A 20,257-nucleotide genomic window follows, 5' to 3' on the forward strand; every position below is an offset into this window, starting at 1 on the left:
GGGGCAGAGCTTTGATGCACTAACTCGTCGACACGGAAGGGAAATTATGTGGCAGCAGTGGATTGGAAGAGCAGCTGCAATCGTTTACCAAGGGGTCATGTTTGACGGTACAAAAAGAGGACGAGGCAACGTAATCTGTTCCATCGTTTTGGTTAAAGAACAACCCGGAAGGACCTGTGTTTTGTGAAATCGTATCGTGTTTGTTTTGTTTTGTCTCTAATTGTTGCTTGTTATTTAATAGATGGCTAAACACATCCGGAGCTGTTGCCAGAGGCCAGCACCAACCCGGACAGCACTTGTTACCACGATAAATTGTATTTAGCACCACGAGCACTACAGCACTCACCCAGGACTGTGACCGTGTTTGTGTATTGTGTGTGTGTACTATTGACTGTGTTTATTATTTGGAACTGCAATTCCATTATTTAGAACAGTGGTATTGCCTGGAAAATATTATTTACGGTCACCAGACCTGGATTACAAATAAAACCACTTGCACTTGGATTACAGTTGTCTGCCTTTCATTTAATCACTGCATCACTCCTGCAACTGTACACTGCAATCCATTTTGCCACAGTGCCACAAACTAATTGCATTGTAGTTTCAAATTAGATGTTTTTTTTTGTATGTAAATAGGCCATGTTGAGGTCAGTATATGTAAAAGACTTTAGGATATTCAATGTATGGAAAAAGAAAACACAAACATCTATACTTTAAACTGTTCAGATATTTATTACATAATTTATTACATAAGTAATATAAACAGTATATATATAGTCAATGTGATGCAAAAACTTTTGTTCATAAAATTAAAAATACAATGTTAAGATCTTTGAGAACTTTGAGAAAGTATATTGTTTTTATATATGACATAGTCATTACAAATAAGGACAACACACCTTTTCTTTTTTTCCCTTTTAAGGATAAAATCCAAGAAATAGCATTTTGTCAGGAAAAAACCCAAAATAGAATAATTAGTCATTAGTATATGATAAAAAATTAAAAAGTACAGTCAATACATATGGTGCAACTAAAGAGAACTCAAACGAGTAACAAAACACGCCTGCTAGTAAGGTTGACTGAAAACCTAGAAAACAACTTATTTTCAAAAATAATGCAAGACATAGTTTAATATTTTACAAGACAAAAATATATTTACTCTTATTCTAGCCCTTAATCTTGTTGCAAATAATGCATTTTTGTTGCAATTGCATCTAGTTAAAAAGATACATGTTATTTTCAGCCTAATTATTTTACCACTGATTTTCTCCCCAATTTAGAATGTTCAATTACGTTCTCTCACTGCAACAAACAGCTCAGGAGAACCGAAGGTCAGTGGGCATCCTCCAATCCCATGACAAAGCTAATTGCCTCTGGAGGACAAAGCGAGATAAGGAGTAACAGTGCCTGCTGGTTTTGCCACCCTAATTTGCAGGAGTGCTTGAGCCAAAACGACACTCCCTTGACTAAGACTCACCCTGCACATCACACAGTCTTGCTTTTATGAAGTGATCCACCTGGGGACCCAAATAATTCATTTAAAATCATGTAAAAGACTGTCCAACACATTTTGTTTACTTTCACTTGCATCATTACTGAAAATAACTCCACTCTTGCATCAAAACTGCATTAAAACGGTCTTCACCTTGATTAGCCCCTCCCCCAAACTGTTCATTGTGTGCTCCACAGTTTAAACTGTTGCTGACATCATTGCATGGTTGTATACAGCCTTGAAAAACTCCTCCTCCATTGTTCAGCAGCCTTGGAGCAGTACTATTGTAACTTACCCCCAGAGGGATGGTACTGCCTCCCTGTGCACCTTGCTGTTCTTGCTTCCACTGATACATGGAGCCTGGGACGCCGCTTAAAAGAATATCGTCAGTCTCCATATTATTTTCTGTGCTGGAAACTGTTAGATTCACAGCACTATTTCTCCCACCTAAAATGTCAGGACCAGGGTCATTAAAAGTACTCTGCTGTTGGACAGACAAGGCTCCGGCATTGTTGGTGTTTGTGTCCTTACTGTTCATGGAAGGCTGTGAATGGTTACTTTGCAAATCCAAAAATCTCAGGTCGTGATCTGTCAGTAGGGGGAGCCCACCAAGGTTGTCTGCTAAAGGAGGCAAGGTCATGCTGGTCTGAACTGATGATAGCATGCTGCTGCTGCTGCTGCTCGGCTGGCTGAGCCTGATGGTGTCCAGAGATATTCCTGATGTAACGACAGGGGACCAGCTGCTACTGACAGAGGTGGATTGCGGTGGGTTGGTCATCAGACTGGATTGTTGCAGATCATTGTGTGTGTACATTGAATTAGTCATGTTGTTCTGAGACTGCTGAATGAAACTGACAGATTGTGGTAAAGTACTATTGGCCATTGATGCTACTGGTCTCTGAGGAAACATATTAAAAGGCTCTGTAAAAGGAAATGGAAGAACTTGTTACCAATTTAATCAAAGGTAGGTCAAGAACATTACTTACTAACTTGGTAGAACTCACTAAAAGGCAGGTCTGGCAACGACAGCTATTTAATTATTGAATTAAACTTACTCACCGAGGTGCCATTTTTTCTACTCCCCTTTGTAATAGTTTAGTTCAACTTTTTATTTCTATACTTTTTTTCGGTTATAAAAATCTGCTGAAAGCATAACACTATAGAGTCTGCATATTGGCCTGCACCTATTGGTACCCCATGAAGGGCACAGAGAATCCACTTTAAGCATTATGTGCCATCCTGCTATACTGAAACTGTGGGACAGGTGAATTAAATACTTCCCCTGAAAGAGAACAACATAGAGAGGAGGGCAGCACCGCTGCTAGTCGGTTGTTAATCCTAATATACATGATCTATTTTTTGCATACCTCTTTTAATAGTCTTTGGTACTATTTTGTGCCTTTCCATTTGGTTCATGCCTGCAAGTAAACAAAGAGTTAGATTTGTTTCTTGATATACAAAAACAAAGATCATAAATAGGAAGCTATAAAGAAAAATACAGCAGATATAACGCACTGCTTTAAGTCATATACCTTCCGCCTGCTGTTGCTTTTTAAGAAACAATTTTCACTTGAAATGCAAGAATGTAATTTGCTGCAAATAACTGATAAACATTTGCTTTTTTGTCTTTTTCCTCTGCCTACAGAACTGTAGACAAAATCTATTGGAAAACCTACCCCTGATCCTCTAACTTGCTTTAGAAAGTGGAAAACAAACCTGAATATCCTGTACATTTTCGTTGCAAAGAACTTACCAATGCACACACACACCTTCTTAACAACTGTTGTCTCAACTCAGGTTTACCAAAGAAAATGCACCACCAGTTCAGTGGAAAGCAAACCCACTATAAGGTCTCTGAGGCAGTGTAGGAGATGATGTATGTCTTACCAGGTAAAGCTTGCATTATTTTTTGGAACTCTTCAATCTTCCTTTTCTTCTCTTGAAAGTGATGCGGATCTGCATATGTAAATAGTGGGTCAGTTTTTTTTTTTCAAAAACTCTGATCTCCATAGAAGGAAATCCCCATATTGATAAGAAAACAATTTACGAAGGAAAGAATTACCAAGGTGTCTGCAGTCCGTTATTGATTGTTTATAACATGTCCTCTCAACCATCAAACAACAACCTTTTCTCATTCCGTCTGGATTGCTATAAACCAAGAGGGTCACCACAACATATGCCTAAGATGTGTATTTTATGAGAGAATGTCTACCATTGCTTGGCTGTGGTAGGTCGTGTAAATTACCTGTATTGTCTGGGAGATATCTGAAGTCCATGGGCTCGCTGACCTCTTGGTCCGAGGGTCTGCGGAGCTGCATCTGAACGCTCACTGGGGCGGTGATGTTGGTGTGAAACGGGGGAGTTTTGAACACAATCGCAACTTGCCGGTGAACATCTGCTTGTGAAAATGACCCTTTGCCCTCCCAGCTTTGCGTGAAGAAACGGACTTCGATGTCATCTAATGCATTATTAAAGAAAAAAGAAACGTTACTACAGCAGAACCTTTTGATTAAAACCAGGTCTGGCTTGAGAATCAGTTGCAATAGTGGAGCTTGGATGAAGGGCAAGAAAGGGAAGGGACACTAAGAAAGAAGAGTTGTGACAGGTGGGAAATGTCTGGGAGCAGTCATCTGCTTTTGACACAAATCTGAGCATTTCTTTCTAAATATTTTTCTAACATTTTTTCTGATACTCTTTAAACCAATGTACAGCCTCTCAAACAAATGTCAGTTATAAAAAAAGACATTGCTGTACCTTTCTGAACTTTATCACAAAGCAGGAAAATCTCCTCTCCTCCCTTCACACCCCCATAGTTCTTGTTGACACGGCAAATCCTCAGCTCTGCTGTGTTGGGGGCTCCTGCAAAATGAGTGGCATTAATAATGGCATGTAATGAGAAACTACACAGGCATGTAACGCGATACTGTTGCAGGTGCCCAGAACAGTACTGGGAACTTGACGCATAAGAACCATCTGTTACTACAGTAAGAACCTAATCTTTAAGAACTCTTTAGCACTGGTACTCACACATCATGAAATGTCCTTGTTGAAACCAGTTTTATATGTTATCTACCTGTAACTTAGCAGGCCTCTATTAGGATAACTGCTTGTGCAATGACTTCACATGAAAATCCCTATGTAGTGATATTTGCATTTACAGTAAGCTAGCCTTCATTAATGCTTGTTTTATTTTTTTGTTTTAGTTTAGTTTCAGTTGTACTTTTGTTTCACTGATGCTTAAAGTATTTAATGTTAGTAATAATTAACATAACATGTTTTTAACAACTCTTATTTATTCCAAGTACCTTTAATCAAAAGTCAGTTATGTAACAACATGTTCATTATGCCCTAAATATTATTAAAATCAAAACATTTATGTTTGTAAAAGAATAAGTAATGGCTGCCAATCCTGATAATCAGAATCATAAAGTGGAACCCATGCAACTTCCTCTTTTCTGCCTAAAAAAAATGATTTGCATTTCACTGTTCAACTGTGCAGAGAGGAGGGGTGGGGTGCTAAAATTAAGCTAACTAAACTGACCTTTTCAACATCACCCCTGTCAACCTTAATGGCTCTCAATTCTACCAGGAGAAGCATATGCAGCCAGCTTCATCTGTGACGTAATGGCGCAATGTTTATTTACACCTCTGCTAATGCCATTTCTCTGCTTCGACACTGACACAGCACATCCACCACATCCACCCACACCGTGCAAGCTGCTCTCGCTCTCTCTCTCTCTCCCTCTCTCTCTCTCTCTCTCTCTCTCTCTCTCTCTCTCTCTGTTCTATAATGAGATTCAACTGATTGTTAATTTGGTAATTGGATTTATCTTTTGTTATGTTTCAAACAGTTAACGTTTGTATCACATTGTGGGAATGTTTTCATGAGTTCCTCGAAGTTTGAGTTGAAATCCCAAGTCAAGTTATTGATCGTTTTGCCGAACTTAAAACAGACCTAAATATCCTTGCCAGCAATCGATTTTTGAGAAGTACAAATTGTAAGTGGGCTGTAAGCTTGTTTGAACAATGGTTAAACGAAAGAAATGCAAAAGCTTTTTACATCTAACGTTCTTTTGATGGAGATTTACTATGTGATGATGAACTTGCTGTTGTGCTGTTTATTGGTTTATTATTGTATTGGTTTTCTTTAGCAATATGAAATGCTAAACTGAAACCGCAAGCCTCTTTCTAAGTGTTATGAAATTGTAATACTAATTGTTGAAATGATTGTTGCGTAATAAAATGGTATTCGCTTTCCTGTTGAATTGTTCTGACCGGTTTTATTGATGAATCAACAGATTCTTTAATCAACAATACATCTGCCCCGTACTCCCCTTCTCTTCAAAGCCACACAGCGAGACGATTCATAGAATTAATCAAATAAAAGATCAAAGGGTGACGTGACACAAATGTTTTAATACAGGATGACTCATTACATAGATGAAGATAAACACCAATTCAAATAAAAAGATTAGATAGGATTGTTAGCATTTACCATGCACCTTAAATGAAAAATGCTAGATTGGCAGCACTAGAAACTAAACAGTGTCAATGGCAATATGAGCTGCTACATTGGCCTGTGTGCAGCAGTGTGGAGTAGTGGTTAGGGCTCTGGACTCTTGACCGGAGGGTTGTGGGTTCAGTCCCCAGTGGGGGACACTGCTGTTGTACCCTTGAGCAAGGTACTTTACCTAGATTGCTCCAGTAAAAACCCAACTGTATAAATGGGTAATTGTATGTAAAAATAATGTGATATCTGTATAATGTGAAATAATGTGATATCTTGTAACAATTGTAAGTCGCCCTGGATAAGGGCGTCTGCTAAGAAATAAATAATAATAATGCCCACAGCCTGCCTCAGAGGGACCTCTCTATTGGGGGAAGAGGAAACAGTTCGGTCTCCATTCCTATCTAATACTCGGAGCCTGTCTGCAATGGTGATCGGTGCCATTATTGTACAACATGGTGTGGTAGTTTTGTGTCAAGTGTAATAGTTTCCACTGAGGGCTGAAGGTGAAATACAAGTCCACCCCCTCTCCCTTCAGCAGTATCTAATCTGCCTTACAGGGAAACATGCCCTTAACATTACCTTTAATAGCATTACAGAAGAAATACAACTGCAATGCAATGACCCTGTAATAGAGTAGCTCAGGGGCAGCTATAGTGGTAACATTTTCACATTTTAACACAGTGCTATGAATCAATTGAGCCATTACAATATAGTTCCAGTACCAGTTTTCTTTCTGGGCCACTGTTTTATGTACAGGGTTGCAGGGGTTTGGGTCACTTACTGTTGTCATAGATGGGGTTGGATACAATGGGTGGTAAAGCTCTGGTGTAATGTCCACATTCATCTTGCAAGTAGACCTGGAAACAGAGTCTCACCACATTCAGATCGTATTCTTCTGTTTTCAACAACTGCTCCTTTGGAACTAGAGAAAAAAGAAAAAAATGTTATAGTATGAAAAAACTACTTCACTACTTTTGGCAGATCTCCTATGGGATATAAAGTTGTAAAATCTTGGTGTGACAGACTGCTTTTAGAATCTTTTCATTGAACTCCTCATATACACCTGGAGATTTCAATTAACTGGAAGAAAGCAGGCTTCTATCTCCTACAACCAAACAAAGAGCTTATGTAAAAGCTTGTATAGGACAGTACAAGTAATTGTGAGCTGAGCTTTCTGAATTCAGTACTTCATCGATCCATACAATCTCCAAAGTAAAGTTGCACTGTATCATAAAATGAAAGGGTCTATTTTTATCAAAGGGTTCCTAATACAGGTTAACTGTGAAACAGATTTTTTTACTTTTGCCCAAGATCAATTTGGTTTTATTTCTTCCCTTTATCAGACAGCAAGAAATATGCTCACAGGGAATGCACTGGGTATACTTTTTTCAGTATGCATATTATTTCCACTGATTAAAAAAACCTTACTTTCAGTATTTTAACTTCCATAATTAATTTCACCCTGTTATTACTAACATGATACAAATAAATGTCTCTAACTTGCTAATAAGCTGAGCCGCAGCTAAATGACTTTCCACAGTGTTCAGCGAGTTCATATTCTTGTGCATTTGATGATTGTGGGCTAAGCTCATGACATCGCCTCTTAATTCAGGAACTGAAAGTGCACAGGAAGAGGTTTCTGTGACACCAAGAGGGAGGAATGGAAATCAGAATGTTACAACTTTAAAACTAATCTCATCCAGTTTCTCTCCTTGTAAAAAAAAATGCCCCTAAGTAAAGAATAAATTAACACAAACACTATATACAGTTGGTGTGGAATGTCTAACTTACGTTTCATTTAAAGCCTGCCTTGAGGAATACAAAAAAAAAAATAGGTTTTGTATTCATGACACCTGTTTCTATAAAAGTATGGAGGTTTTTTTTGTTTGTCGTTTAATACAAGAATCCATGAGTTTAAAATTAAACGTGTGTTTATTCTTCTGTTCATGATTGCACATGCAGTGTTTGTTGCTAGCACAATTTAGTCTCCACAGTATCCAACCTACCTACATCTACAACAGCATGACGACACACGTTTAAGGTCAGTGCAGAGGCTACTGTACCTCCGAGGGCTGATAAAGTCAAACCGTCTCAATTCTAAAAACGTAAAACTTTTGTCAGAGTAGAATCACTTATCTAGTCCCTAACCTCCACCCCCTCTTTTTAACTGCGTAGGAAGCAGATGTGTTTGATTTATATATGCAGCTCAGGGTGTTTTATGAGTAATACACCTCAATAGATTTCCATTCCAAATTGTGTTCTAAATCTTCACAGATATATAACACAGCAATTTGCCTCTTTTCTTTTAAACATTTTTTTAATTAAAATGATGGCAAATATTTACCAATATTTTTTAAATGATACAGTTACTTTAGTCTGTCAGTAATATGCTGCTTATATTTTACACTGGTATTTTATATGTGCTTTATCTTGTTGATTTTCCCATACTGTCCATATACATTTAGACAATACATTTACAAGGTGTTCGAAATAAATATATTGGTTATCTGACCCTATTCCAATAATGTGGAGTAAAGCACATGGCACTTTTAATAATGTATAAAATATCTACTATATTTTTGTACAGCATGTGAAAAGTATTGTAGATTAAGAATATAACTAAATAGCCACACAGACGACTGACTAGGCAGCCTCCGGAAGCAGGTGGTCTTTATTCACTCATCTGAGCAATAAGGTGTTACTCTTTCTCATAGGTTTATATGGTTTACCAGAACGACAAGGACTAAAGCACAACAACGTTCAGCTTCCTGTTTACAGTGCTATCTGTTTTAGGTGCTCACTTGTCCTGTGTTGTATTCAGTGATGCCTTGCAAGGTGCAGCATTGTTTGAAGTCAAGAAAGATAACACTTGTCTACTGTTGTCTGAATGCTGCTTTCTTTTTGTAAAGAAACACAACAAATTAACATATTTCTTGAGCATTTTAAAGTCTCAATAATAACAATTATTTAACTCTTTACTTGAAATGGGTATTAGTTTCTGTACCATGTAAGGTAGTTTTAAATTTCAGTTGAACCTCAGGGGTTTAGAATTAAACAATATGTAGATGGTGAATCAAATGTACGAGGTAACCAATTGTCTCACTTGATGTATATGTAGTTATAACTATGAGTTGACCTGCGATTCGAGAATACACTGTGCCTTTAAAGTTTTAGGGTTAATTGACTGGCTGTCAAGTTCAACATGGATGTTAGTCACAGATCTATTTTGTCAACATAAACATTATGAACAACTTGTTTTTTCTAAAAAGTAAAAATGTGTACTAAATAATATCGTAAGAAGCCGCAAAGTAAGAATTTGTAATCAAATAATCAAAACTGATTATTTTTTGAATTGTACACCTGTCTATCTGTGTAATTTGCTTTCAGACTATGCCTCTTATATGATTAAGAAGTGAGCCAGTCAGTTCCACTGTTTTATCATTAGTGATAACTACTGATTAAGTCTTCTGAGACAACTGGTTGAGAATATGGTTGTACAAACTGTGTAGCTACTATATGACAAGGACTGTGGTCTTCCCTTTTTTTAAGTTCCTGTATTTCTTTTTTTAAAAACAGTGCTGCTTCTGCGCTGAGCCTTACTCACAGAATCATTCATTTAGCAGCATCACCAGTGTTGCTGACTGAGATTTTAAAACATTTGTTTATCTAAACTGTACTGTGTCCTATCATCGCAGGATAACACGACTAGGCTCCCAATGATAATGAATAAGATAACACCAGATGTATTCATATTCGACATATACATTTCTTACCATTAAATGGATTGATGCATTTTGCAATCCGAAACACAATAGCTTCTTTAACTTCTCTCCTACGTACACACTGAATGCCAAGATTCTGGAAGCTGTGAATTTAAAAAATGTTAAAAAGCACAATATGGTTAAAATTAGGTTAAAGCAATGTGGCAGTTTTTTTTATGGATAATGTAACTTGATTAATAAAAGACAGCTGTGTAACATCTTTTTAAGCACCTAAATTGTTAGACTTATCAGTTATTGACTCATATAAACATTGACTGAAATGTATACACTTACAACAGATGATGACAATACCATGGGGAACAAATGATTCATTTGAACAAAAAATATAGAGTTTTATAGCATTAGCTGTGCACACACAAGAGCTCACATCTTCAAGCAAAGAGGAAGCAGCTGGAACAAAAGTAAGGTAGTATTTAAAAATGATGTTGCTGTGAAACAAGTAGTGTTCTGTCTCTTGGAAAAAAAACAGAACAAAAAAACTAATATAACCTATGGTGTAACAATACCTAATTGTATAGTAAAACCACAACCTATCCTTGTTTTTACATAGAAGTGACTGAATGGCCAAGTCACCTTAAATAAACAAACACTTAGGTAGCAACTACTCTTCAGTATCTTTGGTGACAAGTTAATTCAGGTCTTTTTAAGTTTTGGTAAACTAAACCTGTTTACATTTACTGTCTCTCTACACGAAGATTATGCAGGTTTCAGTCGGGATGTCTTCAGATTTGAAGACTGAACATGCTGAATCTTTTTCAGAAGCAGTTTCGTTCAGATGTGATCAGTCTGTGTGTGTGGCAGTTGCCGACCAAGACTGACTGAGAACGATTAGTCATAAGGGTGTCAACCAATGGTGAAGCAGATTTAAGTGACATAGCTTGGAATGCAACTTGTCATACAAGATGGCGGAATGTTGACAGTTTTAGTTCCACAGGTAAAAATACATTAGTCTTGAATTGCTCTGAGTGTCCTGAATTCAAAAATACCAGATATGTGCACATTTGAATAGTTTTTTAGGTGTCTACTAATCAAAGGTAAATTATTAATTTATCTTTTTATTATCAATTTACTGGCAGCCTATATTTTCTTACTGTGCTAAAACAGAAGTAACCAGTGTGTCGATCTCCAGTAGGTCAAGTGGCCTAGAACCACTTGCTGAGAAAAAAATGCCAAAGTCAAATAAAAATCAACAGGTTGGATTTTATTTACCACAGGCTAAAGTGTAGTAGACAAACTATACAAAAAGTCAAACACTGCCTGAAACGTTTGCACAGTGTAAATGGTCAATAGCATCAATAAATTAACAGGCTAAGCGCTTCTTTTGGTTGCCTCGCGGCGATGTCTCCGTCGTCTAATCAGCACACGATGCCATGCATAATATGAGGGTCGCTATGCTGGGCTAAATTAATACAAAAATGTGTACAGTGCAGTATTAATTCAATTTGCATACATAGTAATCACCAGTATCTAGATGTTGTCAGTAATTCAGTCTTAGCAGTGTGCGACACCCAGTCGGGAAAAACTCAACTGTGACGTCAAACCAAAACTGAGCACAACTGATCGCAGAATCTGTGCAAACTCAGATGAGATGAGTTGGGATGGCTTGAGACGGGGCTGTGTGCGGCGGGCTTAAGAATACACTGGTCTTGGGTATGGCTATGACGTTGACATCGATTATCGTGCAAATTCTAACAGCGATTATCGATCATTATCAAGTTAAAATGCTTAAAAAAAATAAAAAATAAAAACTTCCCTCACAGTAACAATTTAAAGGAACGATACGTCCTCTTTTTATAGCATGGTATAAAAAAACTCATTCAAAAAAATTCTGATGTTTTAAGACATGTTTCATAATTGGCATTTAAATATAGCACTCTCCAACTTTCATATTCCTGCTGTCACTAGCCCTTGCCTTGTTTTGTGTAAAATCTGACAAATTTCCAGTGTAAACATAACGGTAAAGTAAGAAAAAAATTAACAGAAAAAAAATTATCTTCAGTGAATACAACGATATTGTCTTTTTTTCCAAACACTACATTAGAAGTAGCCTACCCTTTTGTCTTTCACCCTGCACTGAAATCCAATTAAGTTATGTGTATCGGTCCAGGTTCCTGATGTGATCCTAGGAGATCTCAACTGATATTGTGAAGCGAGTGTCCGAATTTAATAATAATAATAAAAAAAAACTACAATAATTACTGCAGCGGATCATGTACAATAATTTTGCATTCTACTGGTGGCAAACTATTTTGTACAACCTGCGGTGTTTCATTGGATCACATGTCGAGCTACGATCCAGCGGAATTTAGACAGACCACAACCAAAAACGAAAAGTTTGAGGATAGTGCATTGCTTCAAAACGCAAAGGTAAAAAAAAAAAAAAAGCTTTTTCTGAAACAGCGGCACGTGACAACGGAGTAATGTTAAATATTATTAGTTTCGCTCAAGACAGATGGCTACAGTTGAGACTAATTTAAAAAGAATATGTATAAAATACATTAACAATGCAGATTACTCTTGATCTCTGCATCATCATCCTGTATTTGTTCACAGACGCATATTCTCAGTAACTTTTAGAGGGAACACATATTATGTTCTTGACAGTAAATTAATATATACATGACACGTTTTTAATTTCATGGAATATTCGATTTCATTAAAATATTATCGATTTGTTATCGTGGGGTCCCAATGGATAAATAATTTGATTATTATTGTTATCGACACAAGCCTAATGTATATATATATATATATATATATATATATATATATATATATATATATATATATATATATATGTTGTAGCGTGCACGGGGGAAGGCAGCAGCAGGGCTGGTAGGTGACGTAATCACACACGAAGACATAAGCCTGATATAAGCTCCTTGCAAAGGAGCCGGCTCTTTTGTACAGCGGTGTCAACTCTATGCTTTAGTGCGAGAGGTGTGGGGTTCTTTTTTTCTTCCATTCAGAACATGCGCACAAGGTACCAAATGTTATTTGCGTGCTGCATTAAGCACTATTGCCATTATTTTGAGATTTGCGCATGCGTCAGTGGTTTATTGCATTTTCTCTTTATTATTATTTTATTATTATTTTATTATTTATTTGCAGACGCCCTTATCCAGGGCGACTTACCATTGTTACAAGATATCACATTCATTTTACATACAATTACCCATTTATACAGTTGAGTTTTTACTGGAGCAATCTAGGTAAAATACCGTACTCACGGGTACAGCAGCAGTATGCCCCACTGGGGACTGAACCCACGACCCTCTGGTCAAGAGTCCAGAGCCCTAACCACTACTCCACACTGCTGCTATTATTATTAATGTATTTTAAAAATGTGAGCTTTCAGTATTATAAATGAGATGTACTTTTAAAACATCAAAACACATCTCAAAATAATGCAACGTTCAGCATGACACCATATTTAATACTTTTAGATGTGTCATGCATTAGAGAAGATTAAATTACTTCCGGATTGGCTGATGTACAGCATATAAATATTTCAGTTTTGAAATAGCTGATGATGGCATGGAATAGTAAAATAATATAATAAGACCTTGTTTTTCTCCATGGATAGTTAAAGTAAGTTATTGCTTTTCTAATGTATATATCTGTTACCGTCTAAAATATATATATATATATATATATATATACTACCGGTCAAAAGTTTTAGAACACCTCCATTTTTCCAGTTTTTATTCAAATTTACGCAGTTTAATGTCTCAATGTACTCTGAAATTAAAGCATAGAACAAATAAACAATTGGAGATAAAAAAGAAATCATGGAATCGTTTTGTTTAACAAAATTTAATCTAAATTTTTGACTCATCAAAGTAGCCACCTTTTGCAGATATAACAGCCGAACACACTTGTGGCATTCTTTCTACAATGGAAATCAAATATTGTTTGCAAAGTTCTTCCCAACACTGTTGCAGATGTTTCCACAAATGTGTTGCACTTGTAGGTTTCACCCTTCTGTCCAGTTCATCCCATACCAGCTCGATGGCGTTTAAGTCTGGAGACTGTGCTGGCCATTCCATGATTTGAAGCCTACTGTCTTGTTCTTTTCTTCTAAGGTAGTTCTGACATAGCCTGGAGGTATGTTTTGGGTCATTATCTTGCTGTAGGATGAACCCCTGACCAACTAGGCGTATACCAGAGGGTATTGCATGGCGCCGCAAAATGCTGTGGTAGCAGTTTTGGTTCAGGGTGCCACTCACTCTGTGCAAGTCGCCGACTCTGGATCCAGCAAAAGAGCCCCAGACCATCACGCTTCCTCCTCCATGTTTGACAGTTGGTGTCACACACCGAGGAACCATCCTTTCGCCTACTCGACGGCGTACAAAAACCCTGCGTGATGAACCGAAGATTTCAAATTTTGATTCATCGGTCCATAAGACCTTCTTCCAGTCTTCAGTAGTCCACTGGCGGTACTTCATGCCCCAGACAAGCCTCTTTTTCTTATTTTGCCATCTTAGCAATGGCTTTCTTACTGCCACTTGACCTGTCAAACCTGCAGCTCGAAGTCTTCTCTTCACAGTTGAAACTGAGACTTGCTTACTTCGACCAGTGTTAAGCTGTGCTTGAAGCTGTTGTCCTGTGAGCTGCCTATCACGCAAGCTGTTGACTCTCAGAAACTTGTCTTCTGATTCTGTTGTGGCTTTGGGTCTGCCAGACCTCTTCCTGTCAGAGTTTCCTCCAGTTTCCAAGTGCCTTTTGATGGTGTAGAAAACTGTACTCACTGACACCTTGGCTTTCTTTGCAATTTCTCTAAAGGAAAGACCTACACTTTTAAGGGTTATAATGGTCTGTCTGTCTTCCTTTGTTAATTGCCTTTTTCTCGCCATTATGAGAGCAATATACTACTTCCTGCAGTACAATACTGTCCAAATAATGCTTAAGAGGGTGTAGTAACACAGTCTGTTCCAACACTGCTTTTATACAGACAGAGGGTTTGTAAGTAATCAACAAAAGTTGGGACACCTGTAGGAATTGTTAGCATCAACTTTCAAGGCTTAATTTACTTCCATTGCTGCAGAACAGCTGTAAGTTGTTAACCCATTACTTGTTCCCTGAAAAAGGCCTTTTTGTATAACTCTGAAATGTACATTATTTTTCAGTTTTTGGTAACCTAAACTTTTTTTTTTAACCTCTGGCAGTTTACGGCTTACCTTTGTACCATTTCAGGTTATTCACTGGACTTGAACTGCTTAAATTTCAATAAAAACTGGAAAAATGGGGGTGTTCTAAAACTTTTGACCGGTAGTGTACATACAGTAAAACCCCAAGAATATGTTTTAATGCACAACTGAAAATTGTAATTATTTGTTAATCTATTTCAAGTATTTTCAACAATTGCAATCATTTGCATATGACTAGGTTGTGGTCATTGCCAGGGATTTCCCCTCTCCATTTCCCACATGGGAAATAAAACAATCTCATAGAAAACACTGGGAATTAAATTCTTCAGTGTGGGTGTAATAATGAAATCACAAGAGCTTTTACTTAGGGATCCTATTACCAAGCCAGATTCAGTGTATTTCATCATCACTAACTACTGAAACACATGGCTGAACAAAAACAAGGAGAGTCACATGACTGCTGTCTTCATAACCATGCTTCCCTGTTTCTGTCAAATCCTTACAGTGGTTAATCAAATGACACTTACGATATCACACTTCGTTCAGGGCCAAATTCTGCTTCATAGTACCCATCTTTGCAATCTTTCCCAACCAAGTCATGTGGGTGAGGTCTATAGGGAACGCTTTTTGTCACTAGTGAAACTAGGACCTTGCCTTTTCCATAATAATTCAGGATCTAACAAGAAGAAGAAAACATTGTTTTAATTCTCCTAGGATCCATTCTCATTCCAGTAGTCTTACCTGTTATTTGACCTACTAAGGGAGTAATAATTCAGGTTATTGTGCTAAAGAACCCTTGGTTATGGTACATTTTAAGGCCCATGGATTTTTGCTTATGAGGTACATAAGGGGTCTTAATTTGAAGATGAAAGCAATGATCTGCATATATATATATATATATATATATATATATATATATATATATATATAACACATCAATTACAACTGTCTCAGTAAGCTAGCTCTAAACATAGAATGTCAGATTTATATGAAAAGGTTTAGCTGTATTAGCTACTAAGAAGTAGCAATAGTTCTACCAAGCTCTACTATGGCCCTTAACATAAGTAATGCATGTTCCATTCACAACATTAAAGGACTTTTACTCAATGCAGTATGATCTCTGTTTGATATTCACCTGTATGCTTGGAAATGATCTGTTGTTATCTGCGCTGCGCTCTCCAGGAATGCTGCCTGCTGAGCGACCTTCACATTTATACCTGAATCGCATGCCTCTTTGCTTAGGCTCTTCAAACATCTGAACACTGGGCTCCCCACCTGAAAAGTAAGAAGGATGTTAACAGTTACTCTTAGTTGACCTCCATTACTGTTGTGATATTTTAAATGCAGTACTGTCAAGCATACTTAAATCACACAAATACCCATCTGAATGGCAAAGTAGATGCACATGCAGAAATGAAATGGATATCCTCATGTTTCCAATACAACATTTCTTACCTGCTTAATGTCATATTACTGTATTATTATTGTTTATTTATTTAGCAGATGCCTTTATCCAAGGCAACTTACAGAAACTAGGGTGTATGACCTATGCATCATCTGCAGAGTCACTTACAACTACGTCTCACCCGAAAGACGGAGCACGGAGCATGTCAGTGGCTGAGGTGAGATTTGAACCAGGGACCTCCTGGTTATAAGCCTTAAGTTTCTTTAACAACTGGACCACACAGCCTCCTTGTATTCTTTAAAGTTCTCTAGCACAGTTTCAGCTGAAATTGTTATTTGTCATGTTAAGTAATTACTCCCGCTTCTGGAAAAACTCTGCTGAAGGGTTTTCTGAAGTCAGGTGGCCAAGTTATCATTGCACAATGTTTCACCGATGAGTTTAACTGCACAGCATAATGCTACTGATAGGTGGTCTTCCATACAGGTTGGTTGTATAATATTGGCACAAATGTACAACTCACCTAAATGTTGGGAAGCCCTCTGCATAAGAACATGAGTTGCTTGAACTAGAAAGAGAAAGGATTAGAAGTATTAAAAAAAAAACATTTTAAAAGGGAAATGAAACAAGCAAATAATAAACTGCAACTAAGTTCTTTCTTGCTAGTTATCATAACATGTGTTTAGCTGCCCTTATTCTAGCATCAACATCTTACCATAACAGTCTACAGTAATGTAGAATGATTACATCCACACACTACCACATTTAAAGTGAAAAGGCCAGCAATCGTCCACAACTAAAAAGCACTCAATGATGCTATATACAGTAATACTACAAGATTATATGACCAATGTTTCGACTTCAAGTCTTTCTCAACGTCTTCAATGTAGGCCAGCAATGTTGATTGACATCAATAACTCGTTCTACTCGGTTTCCTGATTTCAAGTCAGCGTTTTGCTCTGTTATCAGTTCATCAAAATGTTCTGCAGATCACAAGTTTGTAATATACATTTAAAAGAACCATCTAAAAGCATAGTCGTGTTCCGCCACACATGTAGTGATGCCTGCTGGTTCTGTAACAGTCATATTTTGTTCTTCACAGTTAAATGGTGCAAACTCAGCAAAGTGGGAATATAGATATGAAAGCGCCTTGGGATCAATGCCGCCCACTTGGGGGGAGAGACAACCGGGGATCTTGTTCCAGGTTGCCAAATGCCTATACTGTGAATACTCGCCACTGTTTTACTTATCTTTTTCCACTTACTGAGTCATCTTCCCTGTTTCTAAAACATGGGCAATGTGTATACCTAATCGTAAAGTAATGTGTTGATGAAGAGGGGTAGCAGTTTCTGACACCACAATATGACCCATCAGAAGTTATTACCACCTTCCCCCTCATTATAAAAAGAAAACAGGGGTAGCAAATCCTGATGGTGTCAGTACACCTGCATTCTTACCACTCGCAAAGATACAATAAATTACATCCCCTCATTTCAAGAAAAGTTCTGTGTGTTGCACTGGGTGAATATGCCACTTTAAACATATAAACATCTGTGGTATTTGCAATATGATATAAATGTTTACCCTCTATCAGTGTGTGTAAGTGTGTTGGATTTGAGTCAAAACTAAGTACACAAATTTGTGGCTATTAGTTGGTATGTGAAGCAAAGACAAGTGACCTCAACACACATCTTCTTACACCATAAGAATACTGCGTTTTGTCTAGTCTTGTAAACAAAACATAGCTGTCACATGAATCAAAGTCACACAGTTGTCTAACTTTGTGAAACACGTAAAAATTAAAAATCCCGAGAATGACTGGGCATTGTACCACTTCCCCTATTCTAAACTATTGTGACAGGCAGATTTAATTTAATACGTTTCCTCACATCGTGTGAATTACAGTCATAAAAAAAAAAAAAAAAAAAAAAAGTTTACTTTTTTTTGAAAAACTGGAAAAATAAATATTTTTGCTGTTGAATAGATAGATATCTTGTCTGTATCTTCACCCACGCACCACTCAGCCTACACATTTTTTCTTCCGTGTTTACCAGTTTTCGCTTGTTCTTAAATATTTTCAGTGTAAGCGTTCTCGGTATGTAACGAGAGGTACACATTGTATTACATTACAACCTCATCAATTTACTAGTTTAATTTAACATTAAACTAAACTACCACATACATGTTTTAACAGTATATATTACATACAGATATAGGCTGTGCACATTCGGATTCTATCTGGATATCCCTATATTAATATAACAATACAACAAAAAGGAAAACTACGGAAGCCCCGAACCGCAGACGAAAAAACTAATCAACACAGAATCTATCACGTACCGTACGTGATACTGTGACACATTCTTTCTACGGAAAGATATTGATGGTTTTCCATATTATTATTATTATTATTATTATTATTATTATTATTATTATTATTATTATTATTATTATTATTATGCCCATATGTATTCCTTAATTATTAAAATCAATACTGTGAATTTAATACTCTACGTTAGTCTATCGAGAAAAATAGAGAAAGAAATTTTGATTCACAAATGAGATTTTGGATAGTTTCTCTGTTTATGTTACCAATCAGTTCAGACTTGTAGACCCTTTCTATCTACCACTCTGATCTCTCTACACAGTGATTTACAGCACCCTAGATTCCAGCCCTGCATCACCAGTAAAACTGCAAGTCAACTTGGAAAGGCGTCTGCTATGTGAATACATAATAATAACAACAACATCGAAATCCATCAAGATCTTCGCATATATTAATGCGAACGTACGTGATAGATCCTGTGGGGTTTTTTTTTTGTTTTGTTTTTTTCGTCTGCGGTTCAGGGCTTCCGTAGAAAACAGTACTTAATGAGACAAATCTGAGAGGAGCACAAAAATAAAAAATAAAAGCAGGAAGCACTGGATTTTTTTGACACAATGTTTCAGTTCGCTTTTTTTAAATTAATGAATTGATTGAATTACAAACACAGTTAATATAAAAAAACTGCTCGTGAAAGTAAATAACACGTTCATAAAGTATTGAAGTAATGCTTTATGAAAAGTTTAAAAACTGAATGTATGTTTATGCAGCTATTATCAAGCCACCTTCCTACGGCATAATGATTCACTAGGAGAATGCCCTGTGAATCAAATTATGAGCAAAATACACTTAGTACAGTACAGTACATAGTATAAGCCTTACCATAGATACTATAATATAATCATTCAGTTTGTTTTCTGTAAAGAATTACACCGTATAAATACAAAACAAAGTTTAATTAACCTAAAAAAAAAATACAATACAATGTTCTTAAAATCATGACACTGCGTCGCGAGGAAAAGGAAAGTATTATTAATGTCTAGAAACAAGCTGTTATTAAAACAAACTCACCGCTCATGCTTCAAACGCCCTTCCTGATAACTCAGTTAAATAGACAGTATCGAGACTTTACGCACCGAGAACTGTATGGTGTAATATGAAATGAGAACTAATTTACAATCTGGTTAGGTAGAGCAACATACTTCGGGATTTGAACGAGGGGGGTTTCCCAGAGAACACGCCCGCCCCTTCTGGCCTGCACCACGTTATTATATTAGCTGCATGTACTACTGGTATTGTCTACTCAAAGGTAAAAGTTATCATCTTATAAAGCTCGGAGGCTGTTCAAGCAAACTGCAAAGCAATATTAAGTCCCTTGGAGGAGGATGTTAATGTTAAAATTTGATTACTCATATTATTTCAAAGATTAAAACTAATTGTCTCCCAGCAAAACCACAGCAACCTAAAATGACCATATTGACACTGTCAGAAATATGTGATTTTAAAAGAACAAGAATATAACATCAATATTAATAAGTAGATGCGTTCATAACTTTATTGACTTGCATTTGGTTCACTGTTACTTAAGTTGCCTTACA

General features: G+C 36.9%; 1 protein-coding gene across 1 annotated transcript; it reads right to left on the reverse strand.

Moving 5' to 3' along the window:
- Positions 1 to 718: 718 nt before the first annotated feature.
- Positions 719 to 19,852, reverse strand: rel (v-rel avian reticuloendotheliosis viral oncogene homolog). Its single transcript, XM_034003571.3, has 11 exons — positions 19,731 to 19,852; positions 16,860 to 16,904; positions 16,070 to 16,209; positions 15,462 to 15,610; positions 9,776 to 9,867; positions 6,784 to 6,924; positions 4,247 to 4,351; positions 3,738 to 3,950; positions 3,380 to 3,448; positions 2,860 to 2,910; positions 719 to 2,413 (listed from the first exon to the last, which is right to left on the reverse strand). The coding sequence occupies exons 1-11, from the start codon at positions 19,735 to 19,737 to the stop codon at positions 1,593 to 1,595; spliced, it is 1,833 nt and encodes a 610-aa protein (XP_033859462.1). The 5' UTR covers positions 19,738 to 19,852; the 3' UTR covers positions 719 to 1,592.
- Positions 19,853 to 20,257: the final 405 nt, after the last annotated feature.

This window comes from Acipenser ruthenus, chromosome 5, assembly GCF_902713425.1.
Source record: "Acipenser ruthenus chromosome 5, fAciRut3.2 maternal haplotype, whole genome shotgun sequence".
NCBI lineage: Eukaryota > Metazoa > Chordata > Actinopteri > Acipenseriformes > Acipenseridae > Acipenser > Acipenser ruthenus.